Consider the following 21,690-nt stretch of genomic DNA (forward strand, 5'->3'; position numbering starts at 1 on the left):
GTTGTGTGCTTGTGCGCGCGCGTGTGTGTTTCTGTACACACACACTTGACTTGACTTGACTTGATTTAGTTTATTTTACTTCGCGTTTTGTGCCTCTTGGCTAATTTGCGAAGATGGGGATGAGTGATGAAATGATGAAATTGATGAATGGACATTCACAAACAACCAAGCCCGACCGGGATTCGAACCCGGGACCCTTGGCGTCGCAGCGCGATGTGCTAACCACTCAGCCACAGGGTCGGGCTGTACACACACACACACACATATGCACATCTTATTTTGCCTTTAAATTTGTGCCATCATTAACAATTTACCGAGTACATTACGGTGTTGCGATAACGTAAATCCCCCCCTTTAAGGACGAAGCATGTGGCAACAAGGCAATGTCAGTTCTCATTGAGGCTCGTACCAGCGTACAGCCTCAACGATGCATGATGCTACGTTGAAAATTCAATCACATTATATTTACAGCCTCACATTTCTAACAACTTTCCCCTCTTTCCATTTTTTGCCATCTGCACTAATAACGCAGTCTGTCCTATGGTGTCAGACTTTTGAAACACCCTGTATCTTTACAGATTGTGAAAGAAAATTAACTAATATTATTTCGTGTGCTTAGTCTGACACTACTTTTGATGCCACCGCCGAGTTCTGGAACCTGCAAAACGTAAGGTATGATCTCAAACATGATCACATGGCTGAAAGGATTATTCTTAGACTTTTCGCGGCCATATTGGCCGCCATATCTAATGATATTGGATAAAGTGGGTCTTTTTAATTTCTTAATATCATAATACAGTTATAAACTGCAAATTAGGTGTAAATAAGATGTCATGAATGATAAATAACTGCAATGAACCGGAATAGAATCTTGGTCATGGCCGCCATTTTGAAGACGCCATTACAGAGAAGCGAGGGCTTAAAAATTTGGGGTCTGGGGCGTTTTAGGTTCGGGAATTAATGTAGTATCCGCCTCCCAAAGGGCACGTTCTCCGCCGGAAGTGAAATATTTTACGGTGTTCAGACCCTAATGGAAGTAGGAAGTAAAAGAAGAGGAAAGGAAATAGATGTTCGACTCTTTATTCAAACAGATTAAAAAAAAATCGACCAATACAGCTATATAAAATGATTGAGGGGAAAATTTTATTTGTTGTGTGAAGAGCCTACTAATTATTATTGTACAGGGTGGGCCATATTGATGGGACACATTTCAAATGCATATGTGGAGCATGTAGGAAGCAACATTTATTACCAAATATATGGAAAACACTGCCAGAGGACGGGAGTTTTGCACTGTGTTCAGTGCTTGAAGATTACATCCCTGAGATGGACACCACCTTGACGAGAACATTCTTTGACTCTAACAGTCATATTCAGCATTGTTTTGCGCAGGGTTTCGGCTGGGATGGCCGCTATTTCTCTTCAGATGTTGTCCTTCAGTTCATTGATGGTAGTGGGCCTTGTGTTGTACACCTTGTCCTTAAGGTAACCCCACAGGAAGTAGTCCGGTGGAATTAGATCCGGGGATCTGGATGGCCAATGGACATCACTGAATGTCGAGATGAGCCGTCCCAGGAAGTGTCGTCGAAGGTTTGTTTTGACACTACTGCTGTATGACTAGTGGCACCATCCTGCTGCAGCCACATGTCCCTTAGGCCAAGCCGTCTCATTTCGGGTACGAAGAATGTTCGTAGCATCGTGTTGTACCGCTCAGCGGTGACTCTGACTGTGTCATTCTGTTCGTATTAACAAATGTTCTCATCAAGGTGGTGTCCATCTCAGGGATGTAATCTTCAAACACTGAACACAGTGCAAAACTCCCGTCCATTGGAAGTGTTTCCCATATATTTGGTAATAAATGTTGCTTCCTACATGCAACACATATGCATTTGAAATGTGTCCCATCAATATGGCCCACCCTTTATTAAATAAATAGATCATATGTCAAAATCTCATACTGTGATACTGTTGTTTTTTTTACTTTCACAACCGACGCGAATACCTTTGATACTATTTTGAAGTAAACACTGAACACAGCCACATATGTATGTATGTACTCTCTGGTATGTTGAATGGTGATATATAAATCATTAATTATAATTAGTTCTTCATGGACTTCAAAGTCAATTTCACAATAAGTATTTTAGGAGCAAAGAAGTGTCAATGAAATATAAATATAATATGGTAACAATGTGAACACCACAATTTTCGCACTTTGAATGTTGTGAAGTTTATGTAATTTAATTGACTAGTTCGTATTGGGGAATATATTTCAAAACCAAACGAGAAAGGTTTCATTAGAAGATGCAACTTTATGCTAGTGTATCCGCAAAGTGGTATATCAACATGAAATAACATAATATGTTATATAATCATATTCACTGCCACGGGTTACATGTGCTGCATTTTTCAACAGTGCCAATGTTATTCTCTTATTATTTTAAGAGAAAACATTACTTTCCCTCATCTTCAGCAGTTATTAGCATCTAAACTTGTGAAGTGGTATACCGTGTTTGTGCAGTCGCCATTTTTTAAAGATCGTGTGAAACCCCTTTTGCTGCCTTTGCGAACTGAAGACGTAAAAATCTTATGGTAGATTCCAGTCGGAGGTGGGTCGCGAAGTGAAGACGTTCCTAACTGCCGTGTGAGACTGGCTTAAGGGTACGATCACATTCGATCCTGTTTTAGCCGAACTTTCACATTGATATACACAGCAGAAACGGTAGAAGAAACTACACTAAATAAATGTGGGCGGTCAAGTTGGAACTGATCTACTCTGGGGTGCCTGGCAGTGTTTCACAAACCACCGAAAAGAAACAAGTTTGCTTTTCGAGCGAATTCGCCAGAAGGATAGTGCCGTGGGTCGTCTATATTTGATTTATTGCATTGTTTTGGAGATAATAGTGAACAATAAAAGATTTCTTGACTTGGTTACGAATGTACACCGTGAGATGATACACATTAGTCAAGAATTATCGCAATCGGGGGCCAAGAAGCTGTGTCTCAAAATTACAAAGGAATTGCAAAGCACAAACTAGACTTTTAGGTATTGAAAATACTATAAAATAATAAAACTCTTCACAAATCTAGTTAACCCGCTACCAATGGCGGTGATTGGGTTCCAAAACTGGGGAGGGCGGCAAAAAAGTTTACTTTCCCTTGATACGTAAGGTTTATCATAGTTTGGGAGCAAAAGTGGCAAAAAGTGTTGGGGGGGCACTGCAACAGGTTTTCGGTACACTCTGCGCATTTGCGTCTTGTGATCGAGGAGCCTCTGGTTCGATAACCGACGGAGGCACATAGTAGTTCTGTTCCCACTTAAAATTGTAGACCCAGTCCCGATTAGCTTATCTGAGCATAAAGTGGACTTAGAAATTCAAAAACAAGAAAACTACCGGACTCGGGGGAACACGGCAGTGTAAAGGTTCGGAAGAAGCCGGGCCCAGCGTGAGAAAATGGTAAGCAGTGACACCACCAGGAAAACTTAGGAGGGTAGTCAAGATGTTAGAGTGGCAGATGACAAGGACAAAAAGTTAATGCAATATGTTGTGTTGTGATAAATAATATACTATTAGTCAGAATGTTTTTTTTAAAAAAACTGAGGGGACAAAAGGGGCTTTAGCCCACCCTGGACCCATAGTCGTGTCCCTAACGTATTTCTCAAATTCCCCCAAATCCCCTTTAAAATCGCCGAGAATACCCCATTTTACAAATATTATGGGTCAACTATTACTTCTACATTCCATTAAAAATTATTTGTCCCCCCCCCCCTTTAGGCTAATAGCGATAATGAAGATGATTGATGAAGGGACCCTCAGAAAGGAACGTCTATTTCCACCTCTTAGCCACGGACTGTATCGTACTATAATAAAATACAATTAAAAAAGGAGTCACAATCATGGGTTCCCATGACTAATTCCCGGTGAAGATAGTGCCGGTTGTCTCACATGAGCAAACAGCAATAATAAAGTAATTTAGTGATCATGAAATTGAATTATAATGGTTTTGTTAACTTTTTGCAGCGTTTTAAACAACAAAACATATTGAACAGTTTTCGTGAATATCTTGGTCAAGAGTCGTCTTGAAGAGATGAACTCTTTGTAAAATATCTGAGGAGGAGCCTCCATACCAATGATAAAATCTGAGAATACCACACAATTCAACGGAGGATTATCTTGACTGTGGGCCCGTTCAAGCACCAGAGTCTCGTTACTTGTCAGCCTGCCAGAATGCAGTTTCCAGTCTGTTCAAAACAAAACAAATTTCACCTCTAGTGGTTTGCTACTTTTTAAACACTCCTCGTATATTTTGGCATTGTGTGTGTTCTAAGTATATGTTCTTCAAAACAAAACAAACTTCACCTCTAGTGGTTTGTTACATTTTGAATACTTCTCATATATATTGTCATTTGGTGTGCTCTAAGTACATGTTCTTCAAAATAAATTTGATCTCTAATGGTCTGTTACTTTTTGAATGCACCTCGTATATTTTAACACTTTTGTTCAACGTACATGTTCTTCAAGATACACTTTCTCTGTGTGAAAGAACTCCTTTTCTGGCTGTTTGTCAGTGGGAACGTTCCTATGAAGATAACCAAATCACATGGGAAGAAAGAAAGAATTATGCAGAAGTATAATTGTTACTGAGAGACAAGAAAGACGAGCCTACTGGAAGCACGAACGGAATAAAATTGTGAAGGTTGGGTTCTGTCGTCACATCCGCCAAAGCGATGTAACTTCAACAGGTGGGAGAGGGGGAGAAGTCAGGTGTGCACTGGTGCGTTCAGTCGTTCTTTTTATCCTGTTTTGCCTTCTTGCACTGGCAGGAGGCGAGTAGTGTGTGTGAGTGTGTCAGTGAGGGAAAAAGTGACGAGGAGTACTTGAGTTTTTTAGATTCATGGTGCGCGTGTGTTATGTGTATGCATGTCGGGTGGTGTGTTTGGAATCCTTGATGTTTCTGTTAACGTGTTCTAAACGGCAACCTTGTGCAGAGCATTTTATGGAAGATTGACGATACCAAGGAAACATCAATGGCTGGAAGTTACTTCACTCTCAACATCGGAAAGCTGAAATGTAACGTAGATTCTTTTGATTCTCTGTCTAGTATTTGTACTGTTTTCATTGTTGTGCTCTTTGTGTTCCTGTCGACGAGAGCCAATCAAAAAAACATCGCCATCTGTACAGTTGTTTCTCAATTGCCGGGTCGCGGCTAGATTGGTTAATCAGAACTGCACCTAGAATTTAGAGTTGAATCCGAACGGCTAAGTGCTTCGACTGGGTATCGAATGCAGAACTCTTTGATTAAAATATGACGACGCCTCCACTGCGACATCGTGGAGGCCCTGCATTTGTTCAGTGTTCAAAATGCAGCATGCCAGTGAAAATCAGTAGTTACCAAATTAATTTAATGATGTTGACCTGAGGAAACTGGAAAGTTTATTAGATCTAGTGGTTGCCAACTAATTTAAACTAATTTAATGTTTGTCAAGAACCGTAGATATAATCGAACTATTACTGTGTATGATTATGCCATAGTTTATTTATTAGCATTTAATTTTAAGGGTAATATTAATATATAGGGTGTACCAAAAGTCCCATATAACAGGTTTTTACGAATAGTACTCCGATATGGGAGGCTTTTTGTGGCTTAATTATGGTTTTCACGTCTTAAAAATTTTATGGTACATAAAAATCTCAATCTTTATGGGACCGCAACCTATAAATTAAAAAAGAAAAACTCCATGCTCCGATGATATACCATTAAATCAGACCAATGGCCACCATTTACTCTGTGTGCACACCGCCATTTTCATGGCACAGTATTATTCGCCTCCAGGTACGATGTGAAATCCTCCGTAACTTGGCTGGCGTGAAGGAAACAAACGCACTGCGAACAGCTTCTTGAAGTTCCTCAGTTTTCTGATAACGATTATGGCCGACTTTCTGTTTGATGTGCCCCCATATCGCATTATCACAAGATGTCAGATTTGGACTTCGGGGTGGCCATTTTAAAGGTGCTGGTAAATTTGGCTATCCTTGTCCAAACCGTTTGTCTCTGAACACATCATTGAGGAATTCTCATCAAATGGCCACCCCGAAATCCAGATCTGACATCTTATGTTACGGAGGATTTCACATCGCAACTGGAGGCAAATAATACTGTGCCATGAAAATGGCGGTGTGCACACAGACCCTCTGGAGTAAATAGTGGTCATTGGTCTGATTTAATGGTATACCATCCTCTCATCATACGCATGCTGTTAAAATAACATTTTGCAGGTTTGTCTACAATTCAAAAAGGGGGGGGGGGGGGGTAATGGGAATTTTGGTACACCCGTATAACGTTTAAAAAATAGAAATGGTATTTGCGAGTAAATTTGTTGCGATCGGAGCATAGAGTTTTTTTTAATTTATAGGCTGCGGTCCCATAAAGATTGAGATTTTTATGTAACATAAAATGTTTTTTTAAGACGTAAAACCACAGAAAGCCTCCCATATCTGAGTACTATTAGTAAAAACCTGTTATATGCACACTCAAATAGAGTAGACACACGTGAGAATGATAACGTCCCAAACTTAGCACTCCTAAGCTAACAAGGTAAATATTATAAACACCAATAATCTAACACAATAGTGTCAATTCTGTTTTGGCTTTGTAAGTTTTCAGTCCTTTGTGTTTGACTTTCTTTTATAAAGTATTTTAATGTAAAAATAATTGATGTTTATTGTAAATTTATTGACTTTCATCAGTAATATTTTGGGTTTATGAAGCGAACGGCAACGTCCCTTCTGCAGTTGTTTTGGATTGTCGTTTTGGGTGCTATATTCATTTGTGCGAAGCCTTCGGGCTGGGCTGCTTCAGGTTAAGGTAACAAAGGTACTTTATGTCACAATAACACATCTCCTCGACCTAAATACAAGGAAACACGTTCATAAACAACATAATCTTCATAAACCATGCCAAAATTTTAACTTTTTAGCAGGGTACAGAGGGTTAAGGGTACCACGTTTCCTCAGATTCATCGGGACTGTGCCTATACTGTAGTAATGCATTTTTAGTCAGCAGGTATCCTGGATTGAAGTTTCTTTATTCAAATTGCGGTTCTTGAATTAACGCGTACAAATTCTCTAGGAGCTGGTCTTCAGTGTTTGGAAGTAACTAGATACAAGTACAGTTAATTTTCTGTAACTGTAATTAGTTACTTTTATGACCAAGTAGCTGTAACTGTAACAGAGTTACTTTTTCCAATAGAAGTAACGATTCAACTTTGCAGTTACATTTAGAGTTACTTCATGACACTTAAGTTGCTATATAAGTGTCGTAAATTATTGATGATTTAGGACTTAAATGAACCAGAACCATCGAGAAACTACTAGTTTCTGCTGTGATACAAATGTTCATCCTTTGTTACATTAATTCCTGCAAACAATAGAAGAGGAAAAGAGAAAGTTGTTGAACTAAATTTGTCTCCTGTCCGTGGCCAGTCGGTAGGCTCTGGGTTCCAGGCATTTCAGGGTGAAAGGTTTATCGTATGTTTCATCTTTCGTTTGGTAGTCCTCAATTCTAAAGCGATATGCATACCTCGGAAGGGATTTCCCAGAAGCAGGAAGATGAGATTAGGAGAATGATTCTTTCCTATTGCTGTCAGTTGTGTGCTGTGAAGTGGGTCTCGTTCCTGTAGTTTGTTCATCTGTGGCCTCATAATTGTCCACCTTGTGTAAGCAGCATCCATACTTTTTTCCTCTTTTCTTATTACAATTAGTAATCGATTTTGTGTAATTTGTTTGCAAGAAAATGTCCAGTGAAAAGTAACTGTAAGTAAGTTACTTTTTAAAATGAGTAACTGTAACTGTTACTTTTTTAAGCAAGTAACTGTAACTACAAGTTACCTTTGGAAAAGTAACTTTCCGAACACTGCTGGTCTCCTTGGTGAATTAGCCTAACACGCTACAAAATCACGGGTCCTTCAACTCATCATTCATCCTTATAGTTGTGATTGACCTATAGTCTACAGGCTATAGATGCAGAAAAGCGACGCAAAATGCCAAGAACAGGAAAGGATAATGGAGCACACAAGGGTAAGTGTAAAGTATAAAAAGAAATATCTTTTGCCGGTCTGGATAGTGTCTGTAGTAGAGTAGACTGCCTAAATATTACAAATAAAACTGTCCACGTCACAATTTTTCTGAGATTCTAAGCATCTTTAAGGAATGGAATTGTACTGAAACAAACGTTGGTTCAGACACTGTCAATTGCGTCGGTGGTGTTGCATTACAGTTCTTGGATCTCGCATTACTTCGTCTGGATGGCTGACTACAGTATGTATCCACATTCTCGACATACGAAAATCGGAAGGACTGATCCTTTGTATGTATGCTTTATTTTACTTTCACGTAGGTAAGGTTAGGTTAGGTTAGGTTAGGAGTGTTCACTGGTGATAACTTTCTTCTAAAAGTCCACATCTAACCTAACCTAACCTTACCGTTGCCGTGATTAAATGTGTAGTCATACTACACCTTTACCGGCTGAGTGCATTGACTGGTCGATTTACGATTTCCTCACCAAATATTCCAGGTTCGAGTCATGGCGTGGATGTTCTTGTGAGCATCCCTTCATCAGTTTCGTCTGGTTACATAAAATGTACCCGCGGAAGGGAAGGGGGGGGGGGTCGGCACTTGGCATGACTACACCACTACATATATGTATCTAGCTGTGAGTGTGTGTGAATAGGTACGATGTACATATGTATGTGTGTGCATGTAGGCTATGTACTGTATATGTGTGTGCCGGGTGGGTGTGTATGTAAGGGCCTCCCCGATGACGTAGTGGAAACGTCGTCGCCTTGTAATCAAGGGGTCCCATGTCCGATATCCGGTGGAGGTACAGTCACCGGCAATAAACATGGGACACCTATATCCTGAAATACCCGCTTCCCTGCATTAGTTACGTGTGTTTCCTAATTCCACGGCGATAGATCAACTTTCTATAGAAAAGTTGCTATCGACTTGTAGCCGTAGGCTTAGGCAACACACACAACGCATTACAGGGAACGTGGTATTTCAGGATCTAGCTGTCTCATTGTTATTGCCGTTGACTGTACATAGTACTTCGGATCCTATTTTAAACAGTAGGTCCAGTTCCGATTAGTCTATTCAGAGGCGTCTCCTGAACGCATGCGTCAATTGTGGGAAAAAGGACAGCTTGCTCTGCGACGACATTAATGAGCATTTCTACATTCTAATTTCTTCATATAGGAGAAGTATTTATTTTACACGAGAGCGCTCAACTAAGCTTATATTACATTTCTTGGATCTGAAGTGAAAGAAAGTAATAATTATTTTCCCACAATTGACGCATGCATTCTTCCTATATGAAGATATTAGAATGTAGAAGTGCTCATTAATGTCGTCGCAGAGCAAGCTGTCCTTTTTCCCACAATTGACGCATGCGCAACATGCACCGGATGCGTTCAGGAGACGCCTCTGGATAAAGCGAACTTCAAAACAAAACTAAGCGTAAATGTTTATTCGAACAGAAGAGAAAAAGTGCGTGTATTGTGTTGTCATTCTATGGGCCTCGGCCATGACATTCGTTCCATGGCATGATTTTCAAAAATTAATCTCTAGAAAGACATCGCAGAATCAAATAATAAACGTCTTAATTGGTGCCTGAGTCAAGCGCTGTTGATGTTTCGCCGCTCTGTGAAACGTGTTAGCGCTGCTCGTCGCTTTCTGATGAAGCCGTTCGTTCGTAACGATGCTGACCGAGTTAGATTTCGAGTTAGTGGTTCCGTAAGTTCCGTAAGTTCACGACGATTATTGTTCCGTCAAATTCCCGTGTTGCGTTTTTGCTTACATTTACTCGAGGCGAAATGCCGAGAAAATGACCGATACGAAAATCGTAACACAAGCTTAAAATGCACCGTTTCCGGCTGATGAAACTAGAATAGTAGAAATAACATTATCATCATTATCGTGCTTATCGTTATAATTATACAACAATAACTATTTTAAACTAATAATAACAAACTCATTTTTCATAATTTGTTAAAAAATCATAGTCTGACTGAAAAGCATCGACACATCTCGTTCAACAAAAAGCTTTAAAAGCTAGGGGGAAATTTTAGATTTGAAATTTCGAAAACTTTATTCCTTGTATTAAATGGTGGAACCTGGTTCCCGTATTTTACAATCAATTTTTTCAACCTAACGCTTTTTTTTCTTCTTTTTTTTTTGTTCGAATACTGACATTTATTTCTGTAATTAACTGTAAAATTAACAAGCTTTCTCTTCTTTTTGTAACTTGAAATGAACAATACTAATATCCAGGGGCGTCTACAGACTGGTTCAAAACCCACCTTTTCATACACCCATGCCAAACACCTCCACAGCAGTGCATACAAACTACATCGAATCATCGGCAATAAGAAATTCTCTATGATTAAACAGCCGGACCCTGTGGCTGAGTGGTTAGCACATCGACGCCAGGGGTCCCGGGTTCGAATCCCGCTCGGGCATGGTTGTTTGTGAATGTCCATTCATCAATTTCATCACTCATCCCCATTTTCGCAAATTAGCCAAGAGGCACAAAACGCGAAATAAAATAAAATAAATAAATCAAATCTATGATTAAACACTGATTATGGAAATTGAATTTGAGTGATTCACATTATATCTTCCACCCTTAAAATCTTTCATCTTTTCTACACTGTCCACTTCACTACATTCTGCAAGAGTGTTTATAATAATCAAATGTCCAAAATATAGATATCGCTTATAATTATATGCATCCGCTCTTTAAAAAACCGTACCATATTATCGAAAAATTCCACCCAGCCCCTCAATTTTCGCAACTATTAACGTTGACAAAATGGACGTCTCTTGCAATCCTACGCCAGTGACATCTAGTGATTAATGAGGACATTACCAAACGCTATAATCAAACGGGTATTAATTTCTGGATTATCATGGCGGTCGGATCCGGCACCCAGTCATTATTTTGCGGTTAACCTTCGGCATATGGAAATGACGCTGCATTGTTGCGGTCCTCCAGGTTTGAACTTGTCCCGTTGCAACGATCGTCGATCGTACAAAAGGAAAATATCCATATTAAAACGCGTCCACGTTTTCTGACAATAAATATTTATCATTACAGCCTATCGTCCTTGTGTAGATGGCGCCATGGTGTGGGCAAGGGTGGGCTCTAGCCCACCGTGAAATAATCTTGGCCCACCCTCCTGACTACATGAGATATTTTGGGAATAAATTACTGGAAAACACACAGTGAGAAGGGGTGGGGATAGAGATCTGGTGTTTAGAAATAAATAGAGAAATACAGAAGAAGACTGAAAGGGAGAAACATATTTAGATTGAAAGAGAAACAGAAGCAGAATGAACGAGAGGAAAGGAAGAAGAATGAACTAGAGAAACGGAAGAAGAATTGAAAGGACGAACAGAAGAAGAATGGACGGGACAAACGTAAGAAGAATGGACGGGACAAACGTAAGAAGAATGGGCGGGACAAAGAAGAAGAATGGACGAGACAAACGGAAGAAGAATGAACGAGGCAAACGGAAGAAGAATGGACGAGGCAAACGGAAGAAGAATGGACGGAGCAAACGGAAGAAGAATGGACGAGGCAAACAGAAGAAGAATGGACGAGGCAAACAGAAGAAGAATGAACGAGGCAAACGGAAGAAGAATGAACGAGGCAAACGGAAGAAGCATGAACGAGGCAAACGGAAGAAGCATGAACGAGGCAAACGGAAGAAGAATGGACGGGACAAACTGAAGAAGAATGAACGAAACAAACTGAAGAAGAATGAACGAGACAAACTGAAGAAGAATGAACGAGCGAAAAGGAAGATGATGATTTCAACACTGTAATAGGGAGAGCCAGATACAGTGACAGAATGGTCAGCGTAGACACGTTAAGAAGACAAGCGTCCTGGTTTGGATATTTCTGTTTCTTATGTCTACATCAATTCTGCGGAGTGTAAACTTGCACAGGCTTGAGGGAAAATAGCAATATTTTGACAGGGTATAAGATAAATAAGCTACTGGTCGCTTCTTAAAGTTAGAATAATATTGTACTTTGCATCGTAGTCATACAAGGGAAGGCAGCTAGGTTAAACTGTGCAAATTGATTCCGTACACAGAAGCTATCAAACGCAACAGACCGTGTAATTTATTTTATTGTGGCCATAAATATATTGCAAAAACTACTTCCCTTCTTCAGCTTCATAAGCGATTTTAGTACTTAACGGTGCTAAATGTGTCGTCTCTTGCTATACAAGCCAGAACGGGCTATCTGTTTGTAAATTGAGCTTTCCAGCTATAAATGTCTCGTGCATATGTGTGTGGGGGAAGGAGGGGGGAGGAGAAATAGCACGGTAACACACTTAGGAGTACTATCTCGTAGATTTCCGTCCTGTTGCCAACTCTCCTCTTTTGGTACTAGCTCTAATCTTTCTACATTCTAAACTTTGTTTCTATCTTCGCGAACTGTTTAAATACAATATTTAACTTCACGAGGGAAATTCTGGGTGCTGCTTTAATGCAAGTACATCACACTTCATTTTAACACCGTTAAGATTAACCGCGTTGGTACAATAGGATTCCACCACAGAGAAGAGTGGTTGGAAGGGTTCAAGGGTGGAGGAAATTGCAACACTCCCTTAGGAAGAGGGATAGCAAGAGACCTTCAAATGTGTATCATCTACGTAAATACATGTATGTGTGACACTTATATTTCTTTTCACACTCACTATGTTGACAACAATGTTAGGTACTACACACCGTCTAGCGCTCAGCCCCTGGGTATGTGGAGTGTCCGCCACTGGGCCTACTACCTTGCCACTGGCTACTAATGTTCTTCCTTCCCATCTTTTTCTAAATCTTTTATTCTTATTCCGTTCTCTCTTTCCTTCTTCATTCTTTCTCCATTATTAAATTTGCTTTTCTCTTTCTCTGCCTGTTTCTCCCTGTTCCTCTCTCTCTCTTTTCTCTGCGTGTGTGTGTGTGCGTGTCTTTCTTCTCTTTATCCCTCTGCTTGTTTTTGATTATTACCTTGCTATAAATGTTTCTTAAGATTTCTCATATAGGAAATTTGGGTAGACAGAGCAGTGGGCCAAGATCATTTTCCTGTGGGCAAAAGCCCATCGTTGCACATCCCGTGGCAACGCCCCTGATGGAAGACCCTGGGTACATAAACCGCTCTGTGGGTTGTCTAGCCTCTCATGAGGAATTAAACTGGAGGAATTAAAGGCGGCCGGAGTGTGGTGCTGACCACATTACCTTCCGATTCACTTCAATATGGCCTAGATGGAAAACATTAGCTATGTGTGTTTTGGATAACTTCTCCTTTGGATGAATTACAGAAACTTAGGGGCAGATTCTAAGAAGAAGTACCCTTAATAAGCCCCCCCCCCCCCTCCCTCCACCGATGGCGATGTGGTAACACCTTGTAATCAAGGAGTTTCGGGTACGATCGCACTTTAACTTGTAGACCACTTCCGATTAGCCTACTGGAGCATTAAGTGAACTCAAAACAAACTCTGATAAATAACCTTACCTTAAAATGTTCACATATTAGACAAATAAATCAACCAAAAAAAGTACCATTTGAAAAATTATTTACTACTATTATCGGAGGCTCGCTCGTTCAGGCACCTTTTCGTGATATTATTCTAGTCCAGAATAGTTGGGAGATATGATCGTCCCTTACCATAACAAAGATATTTTGTAACAATTGTGTATGCAATTTAACGTTTCTTAAAGAATATGAGCTGGCAACACTTGTTATGTCCAATATGACCACCACGATTTCCGTTGCTGATTTGTTATGCTTGGAAACATAAACAATATGGGAGGGCAGCATACGTTAGCTGCTTTTCGTGCTTTACTGGGTATGAAATTCATACACTTTGTATTCACTCTCGTAGAAAATGGTAATTTAATCAGGACATTACTTGAACGGTAGGCTATTATTCGACTTTGCACGGGACAGCTGCTTTGTAACAATTCGTTACATTCAAATTTTTGAAAAATGCATCCCCTCTATCAACGCTGTAACTTACAAATTATTTGGTTATCACTATCAGTGTCAATCGAAGGGCTCGGGTGTAAAACATAGTAAGTGACATTTTGGTCATTTTGGAGTAACGTAAATGGAGTCGAATCGTACTCGAAGTGTTTCGTTTCGTCAACAGATGACAGAGCTAGACGTGTTGAAATTTATGGTATCTACCAGTTGTTTCATGTAAAGTATGGTAAGTAGCAAAGATGGCGGCGAAACGGCTGTTACTGAATTGCAACGTGTCTCAGAAAGTTCGCGAGTATTGAGGCAACAGGAAAGATGAGAACGAGTTAGAAAGTATATAGGATTCCCATAATGACCCGGAATATATACCACCAACTAAGAATGAGGAGAATGAAGAGGTTGCCAATCAAAAATGCAACTAAAACTGTGCATGGCCACGAACATTCTATTTCATGTAAAACGTGGTATCTACTGTAGATACCATTGTTTACATGCAGCATTGCTCATAATGGCAGTTTCGAATTGAATTTTACTCTCGTACCTGGATGTGAACTACGATCTATTTGAGAAGCACATACTTTTCTTCTACTAGATATAGATAACTGTAGTCACATAGAAGTTCGTTTGGTGTTTAATTGGGTATGCGCATTTAAGGCTGCTTTAAGATACCATGCCTTACAAGCAACGTCAAAAATGTATTACACTTAAGGAATATGTAATTTGATCTGAATTATATCAATTATTTGGAACAGTTTAGTTTTTTAATAAAATATTTCTTTCATAAATCTGTAATGAGCATTTCAAAGTTATAATATTTTTATGGTGGACCTAATAATGTATTTGTAATTTAATTAACTTTTGTATTTATGATATGTGTGACTGATGAAAGCAAATTATTTTATTGTTGATATTGCAAATATGTATTCTTCTTGGTTCGAAATTATAACTATTTTAATCCATAAGAGCTAAATATCAGTGAAAATTATTAAAAACTTAAGCCCTGTGTACATTTGAAATTATTCTTTACAAACATGTCAAGTTAAAGAAAAATACAACAGAAAGTTACAAGGTCATAATTGTGTCTTCATTGATTTCCTTTATTTTACTTCACGTCTTGTGTCACTTTTGGCTTATTTGCGAAGATGGAGATGAGTGATGATATGATGAAATTGATGAATAAGCACTCAAAAACATCCATGTCCAGGCCGGGATTCGAATCCGGGACCCCTGGCATCGTAGCGCGATTTCCTAACTACTCCGCCAAGGGAGCCGGTAATTTTTATTTTGAAGATAGAGATTTAAACTAGGGATGGCCTTTTCGAAAAAAATGTTTTTCCATTTCCGACAATGAAATTTTTCGATTTTTTGTTTATCGGTTTTTCGTTTTTCGATTAAAAAATCTGTTTTTTTCGATAAAAAGATTGTTTTTCGTTTTTTCGAGAAAAAAAATGGTTTTTCGTTTTCCGAAAGAAAAAAAAATCGTTTTGCGTTATTCGAAAAAAATCGCTTTCCGAAAAAAAAAGTTTTTCGAACTATTATTTTTTCGAAAAACAATTCATTTTTCGAAAGATTTTTTTCGAAAAACTAAAAAAGGTTGTTTTTTTTTCAAATAATTTTTCTTTCGAAAAACGAAAGACGGCTTTTTTTTCGAAAAACAACAAGTAGCTCAGGTTATTGTTTATTGAATATAATAATAATTATTATTATTATAAAGGCTTTAATTTTTGTGTTACAAATTGTTATGGTTGCTATAAAAAGTCTGTCAAAATATTATTACTGAACTTACATCACAAGTTAGCTTGAATAAAGCGGTATCTGATCACTCATTTTGCTAACATCGTTGCATGTAAAGCATGGTAACTACAACAATTCATTGAACAACCCCCAAACAAATCGCATGTAGCATAACCGAAAAAAAATATTCTGATTAAATATCATGTTTGTATGATAGTAAACATTCAAGTGAATCATATTTGCTGTAAATAATTTAGAAATTTGTTTTAGTTTGTAAATCAGATTTTTTTGAAACATCAATTTTCAATTTCTCGAAACCTGCATTTTGTCACTTACCATGTTTTACACACGAGCCTTTCAATTGTTACTTCATTTTGTAGTTTTGATACAGCGGCGGCAGATGAAATATTAAGCAAACTGTAGATCATCATGGATTAGAAGTTATTTGTTCGGTAACGAAGCAACATCGATTCAGTTCCTTGACTTAGAAACACAGGAAGGATCAAGGGATCAATTACTCCTTCCTGGAAAAAGAAAAATGGTTTACTTGTTTCCTTCCCTCCTTATTTTGTTGTATCCTCTTTGGTTTCCTTTTTCTGTATCTTCTTTCTAGATTTCTTATGTCTTCCTTCATCATTTTTTGGAATATATTCTTGTGGATTACACTCTCCTGTTGTTGAATATTTATTTTATTGCCGTTTCCTCTTTGGTTCTACGAGTATCTTCTTTTCTCTGTCACTAATATATTCCTCAGTTCCTCTTTCTTTCTGCGTTTGTCTTAATCTCTCGCGTGCTTCTTTCTCTTAGTATTAGTCTCTCTCTCTCTCTCTTTCTTGCATCTCAATTTCTCAAAAATACTTTAAAGCATTCAGACAGATCAAGAACAAAATATGTAAATAGAATTGAAATCTTGAACATTGTCTTTTATCTTCCAAACTATCAACCCAATTTGTATAACATTCCGAAGAAACCATTGGTGCGTGTGTGACACAAATGACAACAAAAAGAAAGGAATGTTCGTGGTAATTAAAAATCTAAAATTGTCAGTCAACGGGAGTTAATTGGGCTGTATATTTGTCAAGATTCGAGACTGTACTATTGAACTAATTGCCTGAATGCAGTTGCCTTATACCGATAGTAACAATACCACATAGAACTTGCACTTGCACTTACATTGCAAATCACAACTTAAGAAGATCCATGAGAACTGGTACATAGAGATCCGCCGTCAGTGTTGCCAACTATTTTGAAATTGATTGAGTGATTGATCGAGTTCCTGTTTTAAGTCCACTTTATGCACAGTAAGGCTAATCGGGATTGGACCTACAGTTTTAAAGTAAGATTCGAACCACTATGTGCCTCCACCGGGTATCGAACCCGGGACTCCTTGATTACAAGGCGACGACGCTACCACTGCCATCGAGGAGGCCCAACTATTTTGAAAAAAAAAAAAGAGACAAGAACACTATTTGTTCTTGAAAAACTACCAGTTTTTCAACACATTTAACTTTTTTTAATCTGTACACGTTCCTACAAGAAGCAAATTGAAGTATTCATTGCTTACATGATGGAAAATTATTAGAACACAATAATATGGGGTCCATAGGTTTAGACTAACTGTTTAGATTAATCTTATTCCATGTTAGCAATAATATGTCACAATATAATTATTTTTCTTTATGCAATTACGTAGGCCTCTAGTGTTCATTAGGATTCTCTCGCAAGAGGGCAGTTTTGTTGATACTATGCCTTTAAGGCACTTCATTGAGGCTGTGTTCTCATTTCTTGTGCAGAAAGAAGAATGTTATTTAATTTTATCATCTTTTTTAGAGACAAATGTTAATATATTGTTTTGGATTTATATTTTTGCAAAACTATCTTCAAAATTTGAACATGTTGGGAGTCAATTAATTTGTAAGTTAACTAAAATATGAATTTGCTGTGCTCAGATACGGATGCAAACAATAGGTGGTATAGGAGGATCATTACTGCAAGAACGTCACTATTGACAAGGAAAGGAAACTTCACAACAAACGCCAAACAATCAATCTAAGATCACGTCTGGCGGCACATAGGAGCATATTTTAATTGAATCACTAAAATTTTTGAATTTGTGAACATTATCTCAATTTAATTGTCTATTTCTTTCACTAGACCTATACGAATAATGTTCGCTAATTTTCTATTTAGCTCTGAAATTTCAAAACTATGGTCTAATATACACTTTCCCGATTTATCACAGTCCAGTGGCGTGCCAATGAGGATTGGTGTGGGATTTTACCGCACTCCGTCTTTGGCCTAGATTTCCTGAGCTTTTAGACTGGCGTTCCGGTGGGGGGTTATAAAATTTTGGACCCCTAGGCTATCACTTGTTTCAATGCCTGATGACGTTATTATTATTATTATTATTATTATAGTTTTGTTATCATGGTACTTCATTTCCACTAATTGCATACTCTGTATTAATAGCACTTGTTAACTTTAAAATATACCTATATATATATATATATATGATTAAAAATTATTCAATAGGCTTCTATAAAACAATACACTTAGATTTAAAAAGAGAACACTAGCCTAAAACTGTTTCCTTTTGGCTTTCATGGCAGCAAACTGTTCAATAAGAGGCTCAAAGTAAATTTCTTGCAGGACATCAGCATTCGCTGTGAAGGAAGTCAAACTAGAAAGTCTGCTATCCGACGCTGAATTTCTGAGGGCAGTTTAAATTATTTTTAGAAGACTGAACGACCGCTCTCCACTGGCATTTGATGGTAAAATACTGACAAAAAGTCTCTGAGCAATGACAAGACTTGGGTTACAATGTAAGAAGCTCTTTAAAACGCTAGAAACTTCTTCCTTCTACTATCTTTCATGAAATAAGCAAGTAAAAGGATTTGACATGTTTTATTTTGCTTTTATCACAATATTAAGGAATTGTAATAGTCCATGGTCTTTCTCACTTTTACCCCTTCAGCGTCTAATTTTTGTGGAGGGCCCCTGGACTTGCAACCCCTAGTCTATAGCCTAGAAAAGCCTAGTGGCAACTCCCCCTCCCTCCTGGACGTAACACTTAACCAAAATTCATATTTTTACCTTTCCACCAAGTAATGTTACGGACTGCTCTCCAGGAAGAAGACATGCACCTTATTATTTTGTGGCATTTGTTATGCCATCAGCAGGCCCTTTTGTTAATTATAGTCGCATCTACCTGATAGGGAGACACGACAAGTTCCAGTGACGTAGCAATTCTACGAGGAAGGAACCTCAAGAATGAATATGTCAACACCCATAGAGGATTCGAATCCAGAACCTTTGATTTGACACTCTAACAGTTATAACACATAGGATGCCTGTTCAGTCAAAAGACCTGCCACCAAATCTATCACGCGTTTTACATAACAATTCTGCGACTATCGCTGCGCACCCTTGAAACTTGTGGCCATGTTGTAAATGTCTGATCAAACCTAACGTCTTCATTTCTTAAATTTACGACCTTCGGGCCAGAAGTTAACCAGATTTGCCAACCACCCTTGCATCAGGAAGCTCTCTCCAAGAAAAACAAGAGTCCGTTTGTGTTTCTAAGAAACGATAATATCCTGCGGCTTTATGAGCCATCAAATATTGGCTGCTGTTCAGGAAGAAGGCATGCACCTAATTATTTTGCGTCGTTAAGAAACTTCAGATTGATCGCAAAAGTTTTTTTCCCCTCGTAGTTCGTTGCAAGAAAAATCCGCTCGATCACTAACAACGCATTTACTAATAAAAACGTATTTGTTAGCACTTTGTTGAGTTGGTTTCAGTTTATTGGTCAATTTTTCTCTGCGAAAACATCAAGAAATTACTTGTTCGAATAATCAGTCTAAATAGTCGATGGCATTGGCGTACGCAGGGAGGAGCTGATGTTCCAGAAATTCTGAGAATTTCAAGATTTGCAAATGAAAGCAGTAAAGAACTCTGGTAAAAACAACAGCGGCAAATGCTAACCTCCCTAAAAATGAACCCCAAATATCTTTGAACAACTTTAAAAACATGTTAAATGTTAAAAATGGTAATTACGCAATGTATATGTAAAAAGTGTGTGTGTGTGTGTGGGTGGGTGTGTATGTATGTTTGTTCCGGCATAACTCTCGAACGCCTGGAGGAATTTCAACCGAACTTGGTACACGTATCACTTGCAATCTGGAAATAATACTTTTCGGTAAGACACCTCTGGCACCCCTAGGGGTGGGGTGGGAAGGGGTGACATGTAAAAGTAATCCAAAACGACAGATATTAAATTCAGCACAAATAGACATCCGTGACTCTATGCAATCCCGCGCAACGATAGTGTATCTCGGGTTGTCTAACATTCAGGCTGTGTTGCGCAAACGACCTATATTAGTGTGGAATCCATAGTTTTCGTGACACTCCCAATGCGGTTCAAGTTCATCACCTATCGGCATGGGGGTGAGGGGGTGAAAAATAAAATGTCATAAATGACCTAGATTAGTGTCGAATCCATAGTTTTCAGAGTCTCTAAGCTAATTGGTGACATTCACGATGAAATAAAATTAGTTACATTTTGCACTATAGTTAGAATTCATTATTTTCCTGGGTAATAGATGATTGAGATATATAAATACCCGGGCAACGCCGGCTAATCAGCTAGTATTTTATATACATCCTCTCTTCCCTAGAACGCAGCTATGCAATATCCACCTTACAATTCCAAACCCCTTGGAAAACAAATCCTGCGTATGCTAGTGGCCGATGGAATTATTTTTATCGAAAAATACAGTTCGATTAATTTTGAATACAAAATAATTCGATATGATTTCAATTTGAAAATCATTCGATAATTGAAATCGAAAACATAGATAGGCTAAATTTAATGGGAAATGTTAATGAGAATAAGTGAAATCTAAATGAAACGTTTAGGGTGGGTTTTGCTCTTAGAAGCGAGGGATGCAACTTGGGAAACTCAAGAAGACGTTTGCTTGCCATCTTGACATTATAGCAGAAAAACTATTCCAGACTACGTCGTATGACAGTTCTCTAAACAATATTCCCTTATTGCTTTGCTGATCCTTTTTTTATATTGATCTGAAGAGAAGGCAAGTGTGTGGAATTATCACTATATCGACAAGAATGCTGATTTAAATCGCCTTAAATAAATATCGGGTGAGGCAGTCAAACGGAAAGATTTTAAAAAATCACAAAAAATATAAAAAGCAAATATTAGTTAGTTTTTGAACATGAATGTACTGTACATGAGTTGAAATTGCTAGTGTACCTGAAAAATGTTCATTTTTTTAATATGGTGTCAGTAAGATGGCGTCCTTGGTTTTGCACACATTGTTGGAGTCTCAGAGTAAATCCGACCATGACGTTATGCTGACATATTGGTAACCTTTTTCCTGCCTGTGCTCGATGACTATGACCCAGATGAAGAAACACTCTTCCAGCAAGATGGTGCAACTAGCCATACTGCCAGAGTGTGTCTATGAATGTGCATGGTCGTCTCATCAGCACATTCTGCGATATTCTGTGACCTGCCCGTTGATGGCTCCTGACTTTTTCCTTTGGGGTTACCTCAAATCCAAAGTATTCAAGGACAACCCTCCAAGAACCAGGGATAATTTGAAGGAGCGAATTCGGCAAGAGATCCACAACATTCCGTTGGACATGCTACGAAGCGTCATGGACGGATTTACTCTGAGACTCCGACAATGTGTGCAACAACTAGGACGCCATCTTACTGACACCATATTTAAAAAAAAATTAACATTTTGCAGGTACGCTAGTAATTTCAACTCATGTACAGTACATTCATGTTAAAAAATTAACTAATATTTGCTCTCTCTCTATTTTTTGTGCATATTTTAAATCTTCCCGTTCGACTGCCTCACCTTATATTTCTTAGAACAATGTACATTC

General features: G+C 38.4%; 1 protein-coding gene across 1 annotated transcript in view; it reads left to right on the plus strand.

Annotated features, from left to right (window-relative positions):
- The first annotated feature begins 4,777 nt into the window (after positions 1-4,777).
- Dys (Dystrophin) overlaps positions 4,778-21,690 on the plus strand; it is a 1,073,030-nt gene continuing 1,056,117 nt past the window's right edge. The window contains exon 1 of the mRNA XM_083123868.1: positions 4,778-5,072. Within this exon, the coding sequence (XP_082979994.1) occupies positions 5,030-5,072 (43 nt within the window). The 5' untranslated portion in view covers positions 4,778-5,029. The remainder of the gene's footprint in view (positions 5,073-21,690) is intronic.

This window comes from Lepisma saccharinum, chromosome 6 (genome assembly GCF_977018435.1).
Source record: "Lepisma saccharinum chromosome 6, izLepSacc3.1, whole genome shotgun sequence".
Lineage (NCBI taxonomy): Eukaryota > Metazoa > Arthropoda > Insecta > Zygentoma > Lepismatidae > Lepisma > Lepisma saccharinum.